The 15,467-nt window shown below is 52.3% G+C and overlaps 1 protein-coding gene across 18 annotated transcripts in view; it reads left to right on the top strand.

Annotated features, from left to right (window-relative positions):
• Positions 1-4,823: 4,823 nt before the first annotated feature.
• The window catches only part of RAPGEF1 (Rap guanine nucleotide exchange factor 1), a 128,823-nt gene continuing 118,179 nt past the window's right edge, over positions 4,824-15,467 (top strand). For 5 of the 18 annotated variants that reach the window (XM_032478705.1, XM_032478698.1, XM_032478697.1 and 2 more), the window contains exon 1: positions 4,824-5,446. Coding sequence is in view for 6 of the 18 variants with exons in the window: in XM_032478691.1 (XP_032334582.1) it covers positions 5,386-5,446 (61 nt within the window). In the remaining 12 variants the exon portion in view is untranslated. The remainder of the gene's footprint in view (positions 5,447-15,467) is intronic. The other 13 variants (XM_032478696.1, XM_032478695.1, XM_032478693.1 and 10 more) reach the window with 7 other exon arrangements.

The following is a 15,467-nucleotide window of genomic DNA, read 5'->3' as shown; positions in this document are numbered from 1 at the left end:
CCAACTGATACGTACTTTTTAAATTCATTCTTATAAAAAACCGTAAGTGTGTGCAGATATATTTTTAATGGGGAAAAGTCTAGAGGGATACACATTAAGCCGTTACCCCATAAATGAAAGGGAGTTTCACTTTTACATGGCTGTGTGTTATTTTTCAAGATGGTGGCACGAATTTTCTGTGATTAACACCTCAAGATTTGTAAAATGGTAGTACGCTGCTTTTTTTTTTTTTTTATGCCTTTGAGGAAATTGAGTTTAGAATTCTAAATGTTCACAAGGGGGCAGGAGAGATGTGTGTGCTCACACTATTTGCTAATCACTGTTTCTTTCCCAATTTCCTCCTTCAGCAGGCAACGTGTAACGTTTGCTGAACTGTTTGAGGAAATGACAGCGCCCAGCCCTCTGGCACCAGCGGGCTTCAAGGCTGTAGTTACCTGATGTGTCATGATTGAAAATGTGTCTATTCCATACCAGCTTTTGAGTCCCCTGAGTGACAAGCGTGTTAACCCCACCGGTTAGAGAAAAGGCCAGAGTGCCACCTGCGATCCGTCTGGGAGATGCCACATTTGGATCATGGAGGGATGGCCCAGACATCTGTCCCCACCTCTCCGAGGATGTCTGTGGACATTTCCCCAGTTTGCTGAGCACAGCAACCAGATCAGGAGCAAACCACTTGGGGGCCTGGAACATGGGGGGATGCGGGGGACCCATGATCAGGGGAATGAATAATGAGCCAAATTTCAATGACAACAAAATCACTAACACCATTTAAAGTCACTAAAACATTTGCCGCTTCTGTTTGGACTTTGCTGATGCTCTGAATTGAAATGAGTACCCCCACACACCCAGACAGCGTGGGGCACCCCCTGCTGGAACGTTCATCATAGCCAGTCTCCTAGAAGAGCTGGTTGGGACCTGAGAGGTCCACCCCTCAGCTCCCTTGAAGCTCCTGGATTCCAGCACCCAGGTCTTGTTCCTTGGTTTTTCTCATGAGGCCCCATGCCGCGAGGACATGCAATCTATGTGAATGGAATGGAATTGAGCTGAATTTAATCGAACTGAACTGAATTGGGTTGGACTGAACTGAACTGAACAAAGATGGAGGAGCATCATGTAAAGGACTATGGGGCACCTAAAGATAAGTCTGAGTTCAAACAGGAGCCTATGTAACCCACTCAACCAAGGGGAGATAACACTCACTGTGGAAAATGGAGGCCTCTGCCCTCCTTCCCGGGATCAGCAGGGTTAGACCCTAGCAGCTGTTTGTGCTGTGTAACCCCGCCCACCTGGCCAGTCCTGATTGGACCAGGGGTGGACCTCTGACTGGGGCTGGGCCAATCAGATGGTTTCTCCTGGAACTCAGGTCTGGGAATGAGCGACCTTAAAGGGTCTGGTCTGTTGGCTGCGGTGGGAGAGGAAGAGACCTGGGGGTGGGTGGGCAAGTGGCTGTGTGCACAGTTCAGGTATTGCACCTCCTGCCTTCCTGTCTACCTGTGAGGCGCCCCCATGCTTTCTAATTTTTTTTTTTTTTTTTTTTTTTTTTTTTTTTTTGCCGAGCTGTTATTAAATTGGTATCTGGAACATGTGACAAAACAAACAGTCCCTGACCTAGACCCCGCCCTCCCAGGACTGCTGTGGGGATTGCCGCGCACACCAGCCACAGGCGGCCCTCATTACCACTGCTGCTACTATTAACGGCCCCACCTCCCTTTCCGCTCTGCAATAAAGATGCAGTGAGGAGATAACCTCTGTCCTCAGGGAATTGACGACGTAGTTGGGGAGCTCAGGCAAGTACCTGTGAAGCGACTGTCAACAATCCAAGTTCACCTGAGCCCTGGAGCCACCAGCCTCACCCTGGCTGTTTTCTACCCTAGTCTCATGGATTCCTGTTGCACAATAGCTGAATGTTGTCTGCAAATGCCAAGAAGAGGCTGTTACCCTTTTGGAAAGGGCCTCATCTCAGATAGGTTCCTGGCCACCTCTCATCCCCTCCACCGTGGAGTCTGGAGAGCCATGTAGTGGTCGTCTGCTCCGTCCTTCCCGGGACTGGTGGGGGAAGGCCCGGCAGCATCCGTGCAAATCCTGACTGATTTCCTTGCCTGCGTTGCTGCCACATGCGTGAGCCAGACGTGGTCCCAGTGCTCATCGTGTTGTTCATTTTCTGTCTCTCATGATGTTGTGACATCTTAAAAACCTTGCTGGCCGAGGAGAGGCTGCCAAGTCTTAGAGCTGGGAAAGGGAGCATGCCTTTTGTATGTAGACCAAACAGTCCTGAGTCTTTAGCCTCCACCGCCTTACGAGAGCGCCTCCACAGAGTAATTTCTTGTCTCTGTGACTCTCACACACCAACCCAGTATCTCCCCTGTCCTAAACCATCCCAGGGCTGGGCGACTAGAGACCACGCCTACGTTCCGGACCTCACTGGAGCTATTCACACTTGTCTATCCACCCTGCCCTGCCTGTTCTGAAGAAACCCCAGCCAATTTCCTCTCGTTAGTCATTCCCCTGAGCATGAGTCCCCCACATCCCCCCATTCCTGCCTTCTGCCTCCTAGCCACCCTGGTGATCCCCACGTGGCCCTGCATGCTATGTTTGCCCCCTTCTCTTGGGAAATGTAAGTAATAAATTCTTCTCTCAATGGCACTGGCCTCTCTTTGTTGGCACTCTATCACCTACATAAATTAAAATCCCATGGGTACAAATAAGACAGTCCCTGCCTGCAGGAGCTCACAGTGTCCCAAAGGGGACAGATATTAAACAGATACAAGAAATTAAAGAACTGCACGGAGGCAGGTGCCATCAAGGAGAAATACAGGATGCTGCAGGGCTCTTAACCGTCTGGGATGCTAAGATGGATGTCTGTGGACTTTGCCTCATCAGCATCTCTTCTCCAGATATTGCTTTGAGCATCACCCTTTCTGACTCCTGGTTGCTGATTCTATGGCATCCACTCAGGCTTTCTTGCAATTAGTACAATTCCCAGGCCTGGCCAGGCCAGTTTCTGCATCCTACCCCCCCACCCCCACCCCTTGCCCCGCACCTGCAGTCACTGGCTCAGGGATAGCTATGTGACTCAAACTGGGCTGAGAGTCTTCTGGCACCCAACTCAGCCATTGTGTAGAGAGAGATCACCTGGCATAGAGCCAACCCAGAGGAACAATGTCATTGTTTCAGAGCCTAGAGGTAGCTGGAGGTCCTGGCTGTATCCCTGGTTTGCTAGTTATGATGTCCTGTTGGACAGTTCCCTTTTGCCCTCACCGAGCTGAACTAGGTTTTTGATAATGAAATCGAGCATCCTGACCAGTACAGGGAGCTGGCCCTACAGGTGGCGTCGAGGAAGGTTTTCCTGTAGAAGTGGCAGTAAACGAAGAATTGAAAGATGAGAATGAATATGCCAGATGGAGAGGAGGGGAGAGGATGTTCTAGACAGAGCAGCATGAGAGAAGGCCCCAAGGTGGGAAGAAGAAAGCCTCAGGAACTTGTTTGCTTCATTACCTTGTCTGTGTTCTGTTATAACTGTCAACACCTTTGATGAATAACCTTTATTAAATAAGCCCCATGACCCTTATATTTACAGTAATGTCCATTGGTAAAGTACTTTATTGTTTGAAAATCACTGTCCTTTGATATGTTATGATTTATTGAATGTTTTTGGTTCAAATCCTCCAAACCCCTGACCGGGCATCCTATTCATTCACACTAATTTTCTGCTCTGCACCCAGGTTTTTGGACCTAAAATACTGACTCAGGAGCCTAGGAGGATTGAGGACAGTTTTGGGAATGTTGGGGAGGGGGGTCTGGGGCCAAGGGCCAGTTTTGCCTGGCGGTGCAGCTGCCCAACAGTGCCACTCTGGTGCAGAGCAGACATTCATCAGCTTGAAAAGAGAGATGAATTTCTCAGTCTTTGGCTTTGCCTTTGACCCCTTGACAGCTGCACTGATGACTCTGGAAATTTGGCTGCCACCTACAGCCAGCTCTCAGTTACAGAATCAGAGAGCCTGCCAGAGAGTACGGGCAAATACAAACAGGAATCCCTGCAGTGTCAGTTATCTTTCCTTCTCCCTGCACCTCTTCCAAATCCTGTCCCATCACCAGATTACTTAATTTTGAGGGAAACAGGAGGGAAAGCGAGCTGAGTTCGTTTTGTGTTATTTCTTTGTAGTCCAGCTTGGGCCAAGAACAGTGAGCAGGTGGCAGGAGATTTTTCCACATGTGAACATCCCTTGTGTGACTAAAATCTGTTCTTATTTATACTTGGTTTATACGGTTTAACTTTGACTTCCCAAGTTACAAACTCTTTGGAGTGAAGACTCAATCATGCTCATTTTTGTAGTCTCCATAGCCTTAACACAGTGCCTGGCCCTAATAGGACCTCTGATTCTTAAATCAATGACTTTTACTGAACTCGTCACCACATTAATAAAGGCCCATGGCTGAGGTCCAGGCTGGAGGACACCTTGGTCCCCATTTGGGGGTTGAATGAGTAGAGCAGGCAGGGGTCACTGTGTCCTAATGGGTTGGGTCCCGGCCTGCGCATGGACTATGGGCCAGCAGGGGGCTCTGAATCTTGGCTTGCGGTCAGTCACAGGCCCTGGCATAGAGGCTAGAGTTTGGGAGGGGGCATGGTATTCCAAGTGAGGGGGGCATGGCAGGCCCTGGCAAGGGAGGCAGTGAATCCCGAGTTGGGGTGTCAGTCCCAAGCCCTGGTGTGGAGACTACAGGCCAGCAGGGGGTGCTGTCTCGGGTGAGAGGGTCAGGACAGGCTCTCAGCCAGCAGGGGAAGCTGAGTCCTGGTTGGGCTCAGATTCAAGCCTTGAGGTGGAGACTCTGGTTCCCCAGCAGAGGATGCCAAGGAGGCTGATGCAGAGGATGCTGAGTCTGGGGTGGTGACCAACTCCAGGCCCTGGCGTGGAGGCTCCGCGTGGGCACGGGACGCTGAGGCCCCAGGAGCAGGTGGGGGTCGGTCCCTCTCCCCGGCGTGGAGACTCCGGGCCGGCAGGGGGCGCTGCGTCCGGGGCGGGAGGCTCAGAACGGCTCCGGGCCGGCAGGGGGGCGCTGGGCTGGCGGCGGCGCGGCGGCAACCCGGCAGGTGGCGCTCTGGCCGCGGGCGGGCGGCGGCGGCGGCGGCGCGGCGCGGCGCTGCGGCCGGCTCGCGGGCCCAGGGAAGCGGCGGCGGCGGCGGGAGCGCAGGAGGCGGAGCGGCGGCGGCGGCGGCGGCGGGAGCGGCGGCGGCCCCAGGCGGGCTGGAGCGCCGCTGGCCGAGCGCACAGGCCGCGGCCCGCGGAGCCCGCCATGCCGGCGCAGGTCTGAGGCGAGGCGAGCCAGGGCCGAGGCGAACGGCGGCCGCGCCGGCCTGTGGCCCCGCAGCGGCCCGTCCCGGGCCCGATGAGCGGCGGCCTCGGCCTCCGGCGCAGCCCGGAAATGTCCGGCAAGATCGAGAAAGCAGGTGAGGCGCGGCGGCCGGCTCGGGGCGGCGGAGCCCGCGACCCGCGGCGCGGCCCCTGCCCTGGGCGGGCGGGCCGGCGGCCGGCCGGGCTCCCCGGGACGCGCGGGCCCGTGGCTGCGCCGGGAGCAGAAGTAAAACCGCCGCCGGGCCTGCTCGGGCGCGTCGCAGCTTCGGCCCCCCGGGCCGTCCCGGGCGGCGGGCCCTGCCGCTCCGCGCTCTCCGGGGCGCACGGCCGGCGGGGCTCGGGGGCCGGGGCCGCGAGGCGGAAGCGGCCGGAGCGCAGGGCCCCGCGGCCGGGCCGGTGGGTGGGTGCGCGCGGCCCGGCCCTCGGCGTGAACTTTCAGACAACGGCTGGGACCGGGCGGGAGCGGCGGCCGCGTGTCCGAGTGGCTGCAGCGCCGGAGCCGAGCCCCGGCGGCGGGCGGTCGTCTTTCAGACGGTGAATAGAGCCGAGCCATAAAATGTGTCATTTCCAGTGAGCCTTGAGTTTAAATTTAACCAGAAGTATCCACTTCGGAGGCTTCAAAGGAAGCAGGCAGGATGTGTCTGGGCATTTTTAGGGCGCGGGCGAGCTTTCCTCTGGAATCAAGCTGAGCTCTGGAAACAGGGCGTGTGGGGAGCCGCTTGGGTTCGGGGTCGATTATAAATCTAGAAGCAAACCTCATCTCTTTGTGTGTTCCTAGAAATCTCGGAGACTTGCCTTGCGGTTACAGGGTTTTGCCTGTACTGGGAATAGAGTCTCCAAGATTCAACTAGGGCGGTGCATCTGGGTCCCAGGGCGTAATTAGCCAGCGACACCTCGCAGGGCGCATCCCTGGTCCTAAGGGGAGGGAGGCAGGCAGCCCAGGGCTGCGGTACCCGGAACAGCGCTGTTTGTCATAACCTGAGTACCAGATTAGCTTGGCAGCTGAGTTGTGCAAGGCAGGCTTTTAGGGAGCTGTAAAGGGGGAAGGTTGCACTGATTTTGGAAGTTGCTCATTTCCCAGGTTGACCAGGATCCTTTTCTGAGAAGTGCCTCAGACGTGGACCGAGAAGGCAGCATCACTTGCAGGCTGTGACTTCAGCACAGGAAGAAAATGTTGCTACCCTTTATTGAGGGTTTTTTGTACATCCGGCTCTGTGCTGAGCACCTTAAATGTATTGCTTATTAAATCCTCACAGCTTCTCTGTGAGAGAGAGTGTGGTCCACGTATTTGAGGCTCAGGGGCTCCGTGAGTTCTCGCAGGCTGCCAGGCCAGAGGGCAGCGGGCCAGGCACTGATGCCTGGCTCTCTGACCAGAAGCCTGGGTGCTTCCCTCAGGGGCAGGGCCCTTGGCTTCACGTGCTGTTTCTTGGGTATTTTTCTCACTGTTTTTGAGTACCAGGGCTGGGTCCAGTGACCACAAGTTGCTTTCTTGCACACATGCTCTTCCAGAAATATCTCTGGTTAATCTGTGCAGTGTCTCAGAACGGTTTTGTTGGGAAACTTGGATAGTTTGTTTTAAAAATAGCATTAACGGGGTCTTCTTTAACTATAAGGATAATTGTCAACAATTTGAGAATCATGTGAAAGTAAAAAGAGCTTAACGAAAAGTACCTGTCTCCCCACGAGCTGCCTTCCCAGCTCGGCCCTCTCGGGAGGAGTCGTCAAGTGCGTTCTCTGTTTCCTGGGGAAAGGAATAGGCATAGGTTATCCTTGGGCCTTCCCTGGGTACCCTCCTCTAACAGGGACTGTAGTCAGTGCAAAAGCGGTGTGTGTCTGCCTTCAGAAGGGCTTATCTGAGGGTGGGAGCCCTAGCATAACCCTGGGCTGCCAGGCACAGGAACAGGAGGCAGGGCTTGTGGGCACAGGTGAGGGGGATGGTCATCAGCTGAGGGGTGGGGAAGGCTCTGGAGAGAGGGCCAGGGTACCCCAGGTGGAGATGGGGGGAGGAGCCTGATCAGGGGGTGTGGGAAGCTCAGGAGGAAGATGCGTTGGTTAGAGACAGCTAAATAAGAAAGTTCTCAGGTTGGCAAGACCAGAGCTCATGGGGGGCTAGTGAGAGGGCCATGCTTCTGGTATAAGGTCTTTTCCTGTGATTCACACACAACTGTCAAGGAAGATTGAGACACTCAGGGGTGAAGGGTATACCTTCCTGGTGGTTTCTGCCAGTCATTATAGGTGGACTTCAGCCTTGCATTTTGATAAGATTTCCTGTTAAGTTTCTGTTGGAATTTTCTAAATGGACCTACCCTTAAGTGACCAGCAGAGTATTTCATTTAAAAGAAAGGTCCTTAAGTGAAGCGGTGACTCCTGTTAGTAAGTGAACAGTCTCTGGTGAAGTATAGCGCCTGACACCCAGGAAACAATCATCGTCCTTAGGTTTTGCTGTTTTCTGTTGACTTGAACCGAGGTGTTGCTACCTGTGTTCATAACCTCTTGCCTCTGAAAATAGGAGCAGTGCTTTCACTTTTTAGGGCTTAAGGAATCCGATGTTTTTGAGTGTGAGAGAAAACTCTGGGCATCCTTTATACCCGAGACCCGCCCATTATTCCATCCTGGTGCCTCTTGCGGGCTGCGGCCTCTTTAGCCTCTGGGGGTGATCTTTTAGAGTCAGTCCTGCTTTTCCACACGTTGACTTACTCAGCAGTGCCTGGCGTGGGTGGGGCCTGTAGGAGGGGTCACGCACACTGCACTCCTGAGGGCCGACCATTTCCTACAGACACAGGGAGCCTAGCTTCAGGTCGGGTTGTCCCCAGTCATCAGCTCTGGGCCCAAGGGGCATCAAGACAGTCTGGGTTCCAGAGGGCGGCAGAGGGTCAACTTGCTGGCTGGTTGGGGCCTGTCCAGTTAGGCTTGGTGGAGAAGGGTTGAACTTGGAGGGCCAGGGAGAATGCTGGGGTAGAGGGGGAGGCCTTCCTGGACTCCTTGCTGTCTTCCAGAGATAATGAGGAGGAGAGTAGCGGGGAGCCAGAAGGATTAGGGAGCTCCCAGGGTGAGCTCCCAGGCAAGTCTGGCAAGAAGAGGCTCTTCCCTCGGAGCGAAGAGGGACTTGTTCTGGAAGACCCACACTGGCAGGAGATGTGTGCAGTGCTCAGAGGGCCCCTCGGGGAACCAGTGAATATGGTTCTGGTTGTTCACGCAGTTCTGGTGGGTCTCCTTTTGCTCGCACTTACTTCCAGCAAATGCACTGAGTGAAGGGAATTCATTTCTTAACCTCTCCAGAGTTTAAACACCTCTCTTGCCTGGTGAGTGGAGGTGACAGTCAGGGCTGTGGGCTGGATTCAGTCCATAGATGAATTGTGTATGATCCACACATGTTCTTGGAGAAAAAAGAAAGATCTGATGGTCAGTATTTAAAAATCAGGAAATCACTTACAAATCTCAGGTTTCTGGTTGTTTTGAAAAATGAGCAGCTCTGGTAACCCTGAGCCCTTGTTCCTACAGGGCACCTGCAGGCGGGGCCTGCTGCTCCTGCTGCCAGCCACATCACTGATTCCCATTTGGACTGTTGACATTTGAGTTTGCAGCCCTTTCCTTGCAGAAACCGCTCGTGCTTGTTAGCTTTTCACCTGGACTTTGAAATCTGCTCCATTCCTTCATGGATCCATCCCTTAACCCCCTCAGCACTGATTCAGCCCCCACTGCCAGGTGCTGCCCGAGCCTCTGGGGAACCCACTAGGAATGGACTCGGCAGACATCTCGCCATTACACAGGCCTTAACTCTGGCAGTGTGGGGAACGCCAGGGAGGTAACAAGGGGCCACGTGAGACTTACGGTGGGAACTACCTCTGGGAGGGATTGAGATTTAAGATGAGACGTGAAGGGTGAGTCTTAGCTGGACACAGCAGAGGGGGCAGGACAGAGGTGGCTTCAGTTTTAACCTGACTACTCACCAGAGTCTCAGTTGCTCATTCTCTCAGTTCATTCATCAGTTTATCCTGAACCGTCTAAGGGCTTGGAGTTGTTGTAGTGTTTGGGATATAAGAATGATCCCTGCCTCCCCTTACCATCCTGCTGGGGCAGACAATAAGAGTAGATGCCACAAAGACGCAAATCACGCAGATCTGGGGGTAGGGTGGGGTCTGTTTCCCTGCTGTGTGTTCCCAGCAGGCCACTGGGAGTCTGTCTAGGGATTTCATCATTGCCCGAGCCCTCTGGCCTGCTCTCTAGGCGCCCAGTGGCCTCAGGCTGTTCAGAGGGGCTGCTGAAGTGATGGCAGCCTCACTCGGTGCCCTCACTCGGTGTCCTTTATTCTGAGGACAGAATAAATGTAGCGTCTCTGACTCAGGTGCTGTTTTTCAAATGTGTGAAGGTGCTTTCATTATAAATTAAAAGGGAGACGTTACACTGACTGCATTCATTGTAAATGGTTGTCATTGTGTATTTTCTCAGAACAAATAAAAAGTGTGAGTACTGTCACGTGAGGCTGCATCTTTTTTTGGCCTAGGAAAGAGTCCTTGTAGGTCCGCGGTCACTGCATTTTGATCGATTTTAAACTTCTTTCAAGTTTTACACTAACACCCCCCCCCCCCCCCCCAGTTATCAGTCTTTGTGTTCAGAATGTATCCAGTCAATAAACACAGCACTCTTATGGCTCCGGCTAGTCATTCCCTCCCTCCCCTCCCTGACACGCACGACACTGAGTCCCTCTTCCTTGGCAAGCACTGTGCCGCCCTGCGGTGGCACAGAGCCCGCGGGAGCCTGGGTCACAGGCCAGGGTAACATCAAAGCGATCTTGAAAATGTCGGCAGTTTGCAGAATGTGTGGATAGCTGACTGCATTTCAGTTGATCCTCACGACCATCCTGAGGGCTAGAGCAGGTCTGCTTATCCCCGTTCTGCCCTTGAGGGCAGCTGAGGCCCAGGGAAGTCTGGGGACTTGTGCGGGGTCACAGCCCTAGTGCAGGGAGGTGGGGGCCCGACCTCAGCTCTGACTCCGGCAGCCCCTTTCTGCCTTTACAGAGCACTGCTTAGAGCGGCCCTCGTTGCTGGAGACACAGTAGCTTTATTTTAATTATTGTTTCATGTTTCTAAGTTTCTTTTTTGGTCTTACCAAAAAAAAAAAAAAAAAAAAGCCAGTTAAGTTCGGGTGGGCCCGATGCAGTCTTCAGGCTACAGATGATGCTAACAACAGTGATACCACCAGCAGTGTTACACAGGAGATAAGGCGCAGGCTGAGTCGACCACAGCCACCCCAGGGTTTCCTGGTCTCCTGAGCAGCTGTTGGCAGAGGTGGTTTGAATGGGATTCCTTGTAGCCAGCAGACCCGATAGCAGGCCTGTAAAGATGAGTCATGTGTGAGCTTGCAGAAAAATCATCTCCCAAATTAGCCTGGATTGGAGAACGCCTCAAGCTCAGGGCTGGGCCTTACCTCAGTCCAGCTGAATGTGTTCCCGTTGCCATAATAAGCTGACGCACTGGAAGGAGCAGCGGCCTGGCAGGGCTGCCCGCTCCGCACCCACACAGCCTCAACGGGCGCCCGGCTGCCGGGACAGGTGTTCCTGACTCGTCACCCACCTGGCCCCAGAGGCCCCCCTGAGGCTGCTTTACAATTTTAAAAAGACAAAGCAAAACAGTTTGTGAACTGTTAAAGGATCTGTCATCCTAGTTTGAGGTCACTTGCTTTAGACTATTTGATCATTTAGACCAGTGTGACCTTGGGAGATTATTTCCCTTTTCTGGGTCTGTTTTCTCCATCAGTGCCATGAAGGCAGGGGATGGGGGGTTGGGCTCTAAAATTAGTGCTTCCCTGTTTTGCTTTGTTTTAAAGCAGTAGGTCCTTTTTTTATATATAAAAAATGGTAGGCTACCATTACTGGGGAGCTGCTTTGGGCCCCGCCAGTCCTTACTGCTCAGCTGTGGCCCCCAAGGCTCCTCCTTGAGTCCTCCACCGAGCACAGTGTGAAAACCCACTTCCTGGATGCGCTCAGCCTCTTCTACCAAGACCTACTTCCTTTAGACTCTTTGTGCCTCTTCTTCTAGCAGGTAGTAAATTCCATGGGAAGGCCGCAGATAAGCCCTTTGGATAGAATGATACTGTTTCACTCATTCAGAAACCAGAGCCCCAGTTTCCTTTCCGAAAGTTAAAAATCAACAAATACTTTCTTAAATAGACTGTTGGCTCCATGAGGGAGTGGGCCTGTGTGGCCCAGCACGGGGTGGCCTTGGCGGCACTTATAACACAGTGGGTGCTCGGTACCACTTAGTAGTGACTTTAGTTACTGTTCTCATGGGATGAGCCTAGGTTTCTGATTCCAGGTCTCAGAATCAACTCTAAATGGGGCTTCTTCTGGGGTTTGAATTGCCAATTAGGATGTTTCTTGGTACATTAGTAGGACCGATACCCTGATGCCAGTAGTTGGGATTATGTGTTACTGTACACCTTGGTCAGTGTTTAGTGATTCTTCTGAAAACTGATGATGAGGCTGCGATCAGATCCTAGAACTCTGTTAAGAGAGCTCTAGATGTGACGAGAGGCGGGGGCGCATGCAACCCCGCTGCCCCGGAGCTGTCATCTGCAGTGACTCTGCCTGGTCCTGGGGGCGCACGGGAACTTCCTGCTCTTAGGCAGTGCTCATTCGCATCCAGCAGTTGTGGTTTTGCCTTTCATTTACAAACCAGGGCACATGCCAGCTCTGCTAGCCCGCCCGTGACAATGGCTGTGCGGTGGGAGGCCCTGCTTGTGCTTGTTTTTTTCACTTGGCCTCTGAGCATTAGTCAGGACTGGCTCCCTGCGCTGTCAGCTGTGTGTTCATGGTGCGACTGTGCGGTGCGTGGTGTCTCTGAGGGGCTGGGAGGCAGGTGTGGCGCTCTGCTGGCTCCCCCTTTCCTCTGTGTCAAGGGCTTAAGCCAAGTCTCTCATGCCACTTCTTCCTCGTCTGTGAGTGAAGACGCTGTGGAGAGACTGACCTAAATGGATTAGAAATCTGGTGTCAGATGGTCACAGTTCCTCTTTCTCCCCATTTTTTCTTCCAGGCTGTGATTGGGAAGATAGATGATAGTTCTCTGAACCAGAGTCCTGGCCTGCAGTCTGGACTGCATCTGCCTAAAATACTGCTATTTTCTCATAACAGCTTACACCCTTCGTTTGCATCAGTCCCTTAAAGATGATCTGTCTCCTTGCCTTTCATTGGTTTGCTGGCTCCACACAATTGTTTTACTGCAAATTAAGGTTTGTGATCAGGAAGCTCTGCCCTGCTTTTAAAGCATAGAAGAAATGGAGCTGTCAAACACAGGATGGTATGAGGTGTTTCCCGGGGCTGGGGACAGAAGGGCAGAGTTCAGGCATTTGCTTTCTAGCTTTTCAGAAATGTATGCCACTGGTGTGGACTTGACAGATGTGGCTCCCAGCCGCACACTGTACAGTTTTTTTTTTTAATTTACCTTAATTTTTTTGAGGGGTAAGGCAATTAGGTTTATTTATTTATTTTTAGAGGAGGTACTGGGGATTGAACCCAGGACCTCATGCATGCTAAACATGTGCTCTACCACTTGAGCTGCAGCCTCCACCCTATATTGTTAAAAATGGCAACCAGGCATGGTTTTCCTGAGCAGAAGTGTGATGCTTGCAATCTTTAAGAGAAGGAAGGCATAGACATGGAATGAGAGGAGAGGAAGTCCAGGGGAACGTGATGGCTCCAGTAGCCACTTAGTTGACCCAAAAAACAAGCAAACAAAAAAACCAACAAAACTTCTGATTTGGAAACAGTGGTTGTATTTATTTGCTGGTTATGGATAATCACATGTGCCGTCTTTCCTTCAAGTGACTGTTTGTGAAATAAATAGATGAGTGATTGTGCTTGGGTCATGGATTTAGCTGCTCTCAACCCCTCTTTTCAGTGATAAATACAAATAATAGTAGTAGCTAACATTCACAAGTACTTACCACGTGCTGGTACTAGGCTCTGTTCTGGTCTCCTTTAATCCCCTCAACAGGAGAAAGGTACTATACCCTTCTCATTCTACAGAGGACGAAACTCAGACACAGCTTTTTTTGTGTGCATGGGATCCTAAGCTGCAGAGTAGCTGAGATTTGCCTGTGGTCATACCAAGTTGGGGCCAAGATAAGACTAAAGCCCATTTGCCTAAATCACATTTATCCATATTTTCATTGGCTGTGATGACATTGTTCTCATGGCTGTTGTCACTTGGGTAGAAATGAACCTTCTCGTTTCCAAGGACTTCACCACTGAGGTGGCTGCTACACTAAAAGGGCCACTTAATAATGTTGGAGGGGATGCTTGAGATGACAGGGTCCCCTGGCTGTCCTGCTCCAGCTCACAGGGGGCAGGAAGCCCTGCTTCTTGCTGGGTGACCTTGGGCAAACTGCTTACTGTTTCTGAGTCTCTGGTGCCTGTTTTGTACCCTGATGGGGTGGACAGACCCATCTCAGTGCCCTTCCTAATGCTGATTCTCTGAGTCCAGTCTGCAGCATGAAGAGGGGGATGGGATGTATTGGGGTTGTTTTGTGGGGTTTTTATGACACTGGTGTTGCATGGCACGTAACTGTTCGTCATCATGATAAAACTTAATCTTTTGTAGCTTTCAGAACACTTTTACAGGCATTGGGTTTTGTTTTTTGTTTTCTGGGGATTTTTTGCTGTTGTTTTAGGTTTTGTTTGCCTGTCTGTTTTATTATTATAAGGTGTCAGAGTTAACATGGCATTTTTCCCCAGTGAGAAGGATGACCGCTAACCATTGTTGAGTGCGTCCTGTGGGGCTGGGCCGTGTGCTAGGAGTTTTACCTTCTGATACCTGTTGATGTAATTAGTTCTACTGTTGTAAAGAGAGAAATGGCAAATGTTGTGCCATTTAACAGTTGAGGAAAGGGAGACAGGAAAAGGGGAAGTAACTTGCCAGGGTCACGTGTTCGATGAGAGGTAGGGCTAGTTGGGGAACTTGGGTTTCACTCATCACTTCTCTTCCCTGCCCCACTGTGTGCTCCCGGCCCCACCGAGAGTCTGGATCTAGGGTCTCCTGCTCCCCACAACAGAGCCACAGGGAGGCTGGCTGACAGGCCCTGTCATTGTCATTGGTTGGAACCTGCCCTGGGATTCCCCTGGGGCTTCCCAGCCTCTCCGCAGGACTGTTAACGTGGCTTCACATCTGCCTACAGATTTATGAAGCAGTTTCTGGTTTCTGAGTTATAGAGGTAGCTTAAAAAACATTTGCCGAAAACGTTGCAGTGGAATCTACTTTGGATATAAACAGTGGGGAGTGGCCCTTAGATGACATAGCTCTCCCCACCCACCTACACACTCACCCACCCACACACTCACCCACCCATCCATTCAGCCAGACACCACCCCTCCCACTCACTCACCCACTCACCCACCCCTGACTCCTCCCCCACGCCCACTCATACATCTGTTCAGCACCTCACCATCCATACAACATTGGCTGAGTGCTCGGTGTCCAGCAGCCAGCCAAGGCAGTGGCTGGCACTGAGAAGTTTGGAGGCATCTGTGCCCTTAGGGAGTGGACAATCCGGCCACCACCTGGGCTACATGCAGAGGACTTTTGACCTAGGCTTTCGTACTTAACACTCATCCACATTGCAGGCAGCATGAGCCTGGGCTAGAGGTCCAAAGACCTGCTTCGTGGCCCCTGGGTCCGCACAGTGCGCAGCTCAGTGTCCCTCAGAGCCCCCAGTCTCCCTCTCTGTGAAGTGGGAGGGGGGCTCATGGAGCAGTGACTGGGAGTACGGGCTTCCACTGAGCCCTGGAACTGTGGTTTTGGATCCCCACTCTCCCACGGAACCGTAGGATCTTGGGCAAGTCACTTTGCCTGACAAGTGTCAGTTCCTTACCTGTAAAATGGAATAAAAAATCCTAACAGTGCCTACCCTGTGGTGTTGAGAGGGGATCAAATGAGCTGATGCGTATAGAGCCCTTGAGGGAGCCTTGACACAAGAAACATTAACTTTCGATCTACCTCATGTTCCCTTCTGCTCTAAAATGACCATTTCCTTTCAATGGTCTTATAGTAAGTGAAGTTCAGACCTCAGCACTCACAGAAGGGGAGGTCTCTGGCTATCGTGTGTGTCTGTGTCTCTGTGTGT

The sequence above is a fragment of the Camelus ferus genome, chromosome 4 (assembly GCF_009834535.1).
Source record: "Camelus ferus isolate YT-003-E chromosome 4, BCGSAC_Cfer_1.0, whole genome shotgun sequence".
Classification (NCBI taxonomy): domain Eukaryota; kingdom Metazoa; phylum Chordata; class Mammalia; order Artiodactyla; family Camelidae; genus Camelus; species Camelus ferus.
This window is presented reverse-complemented; position numbering and strand designations above follow the sequence as displayed.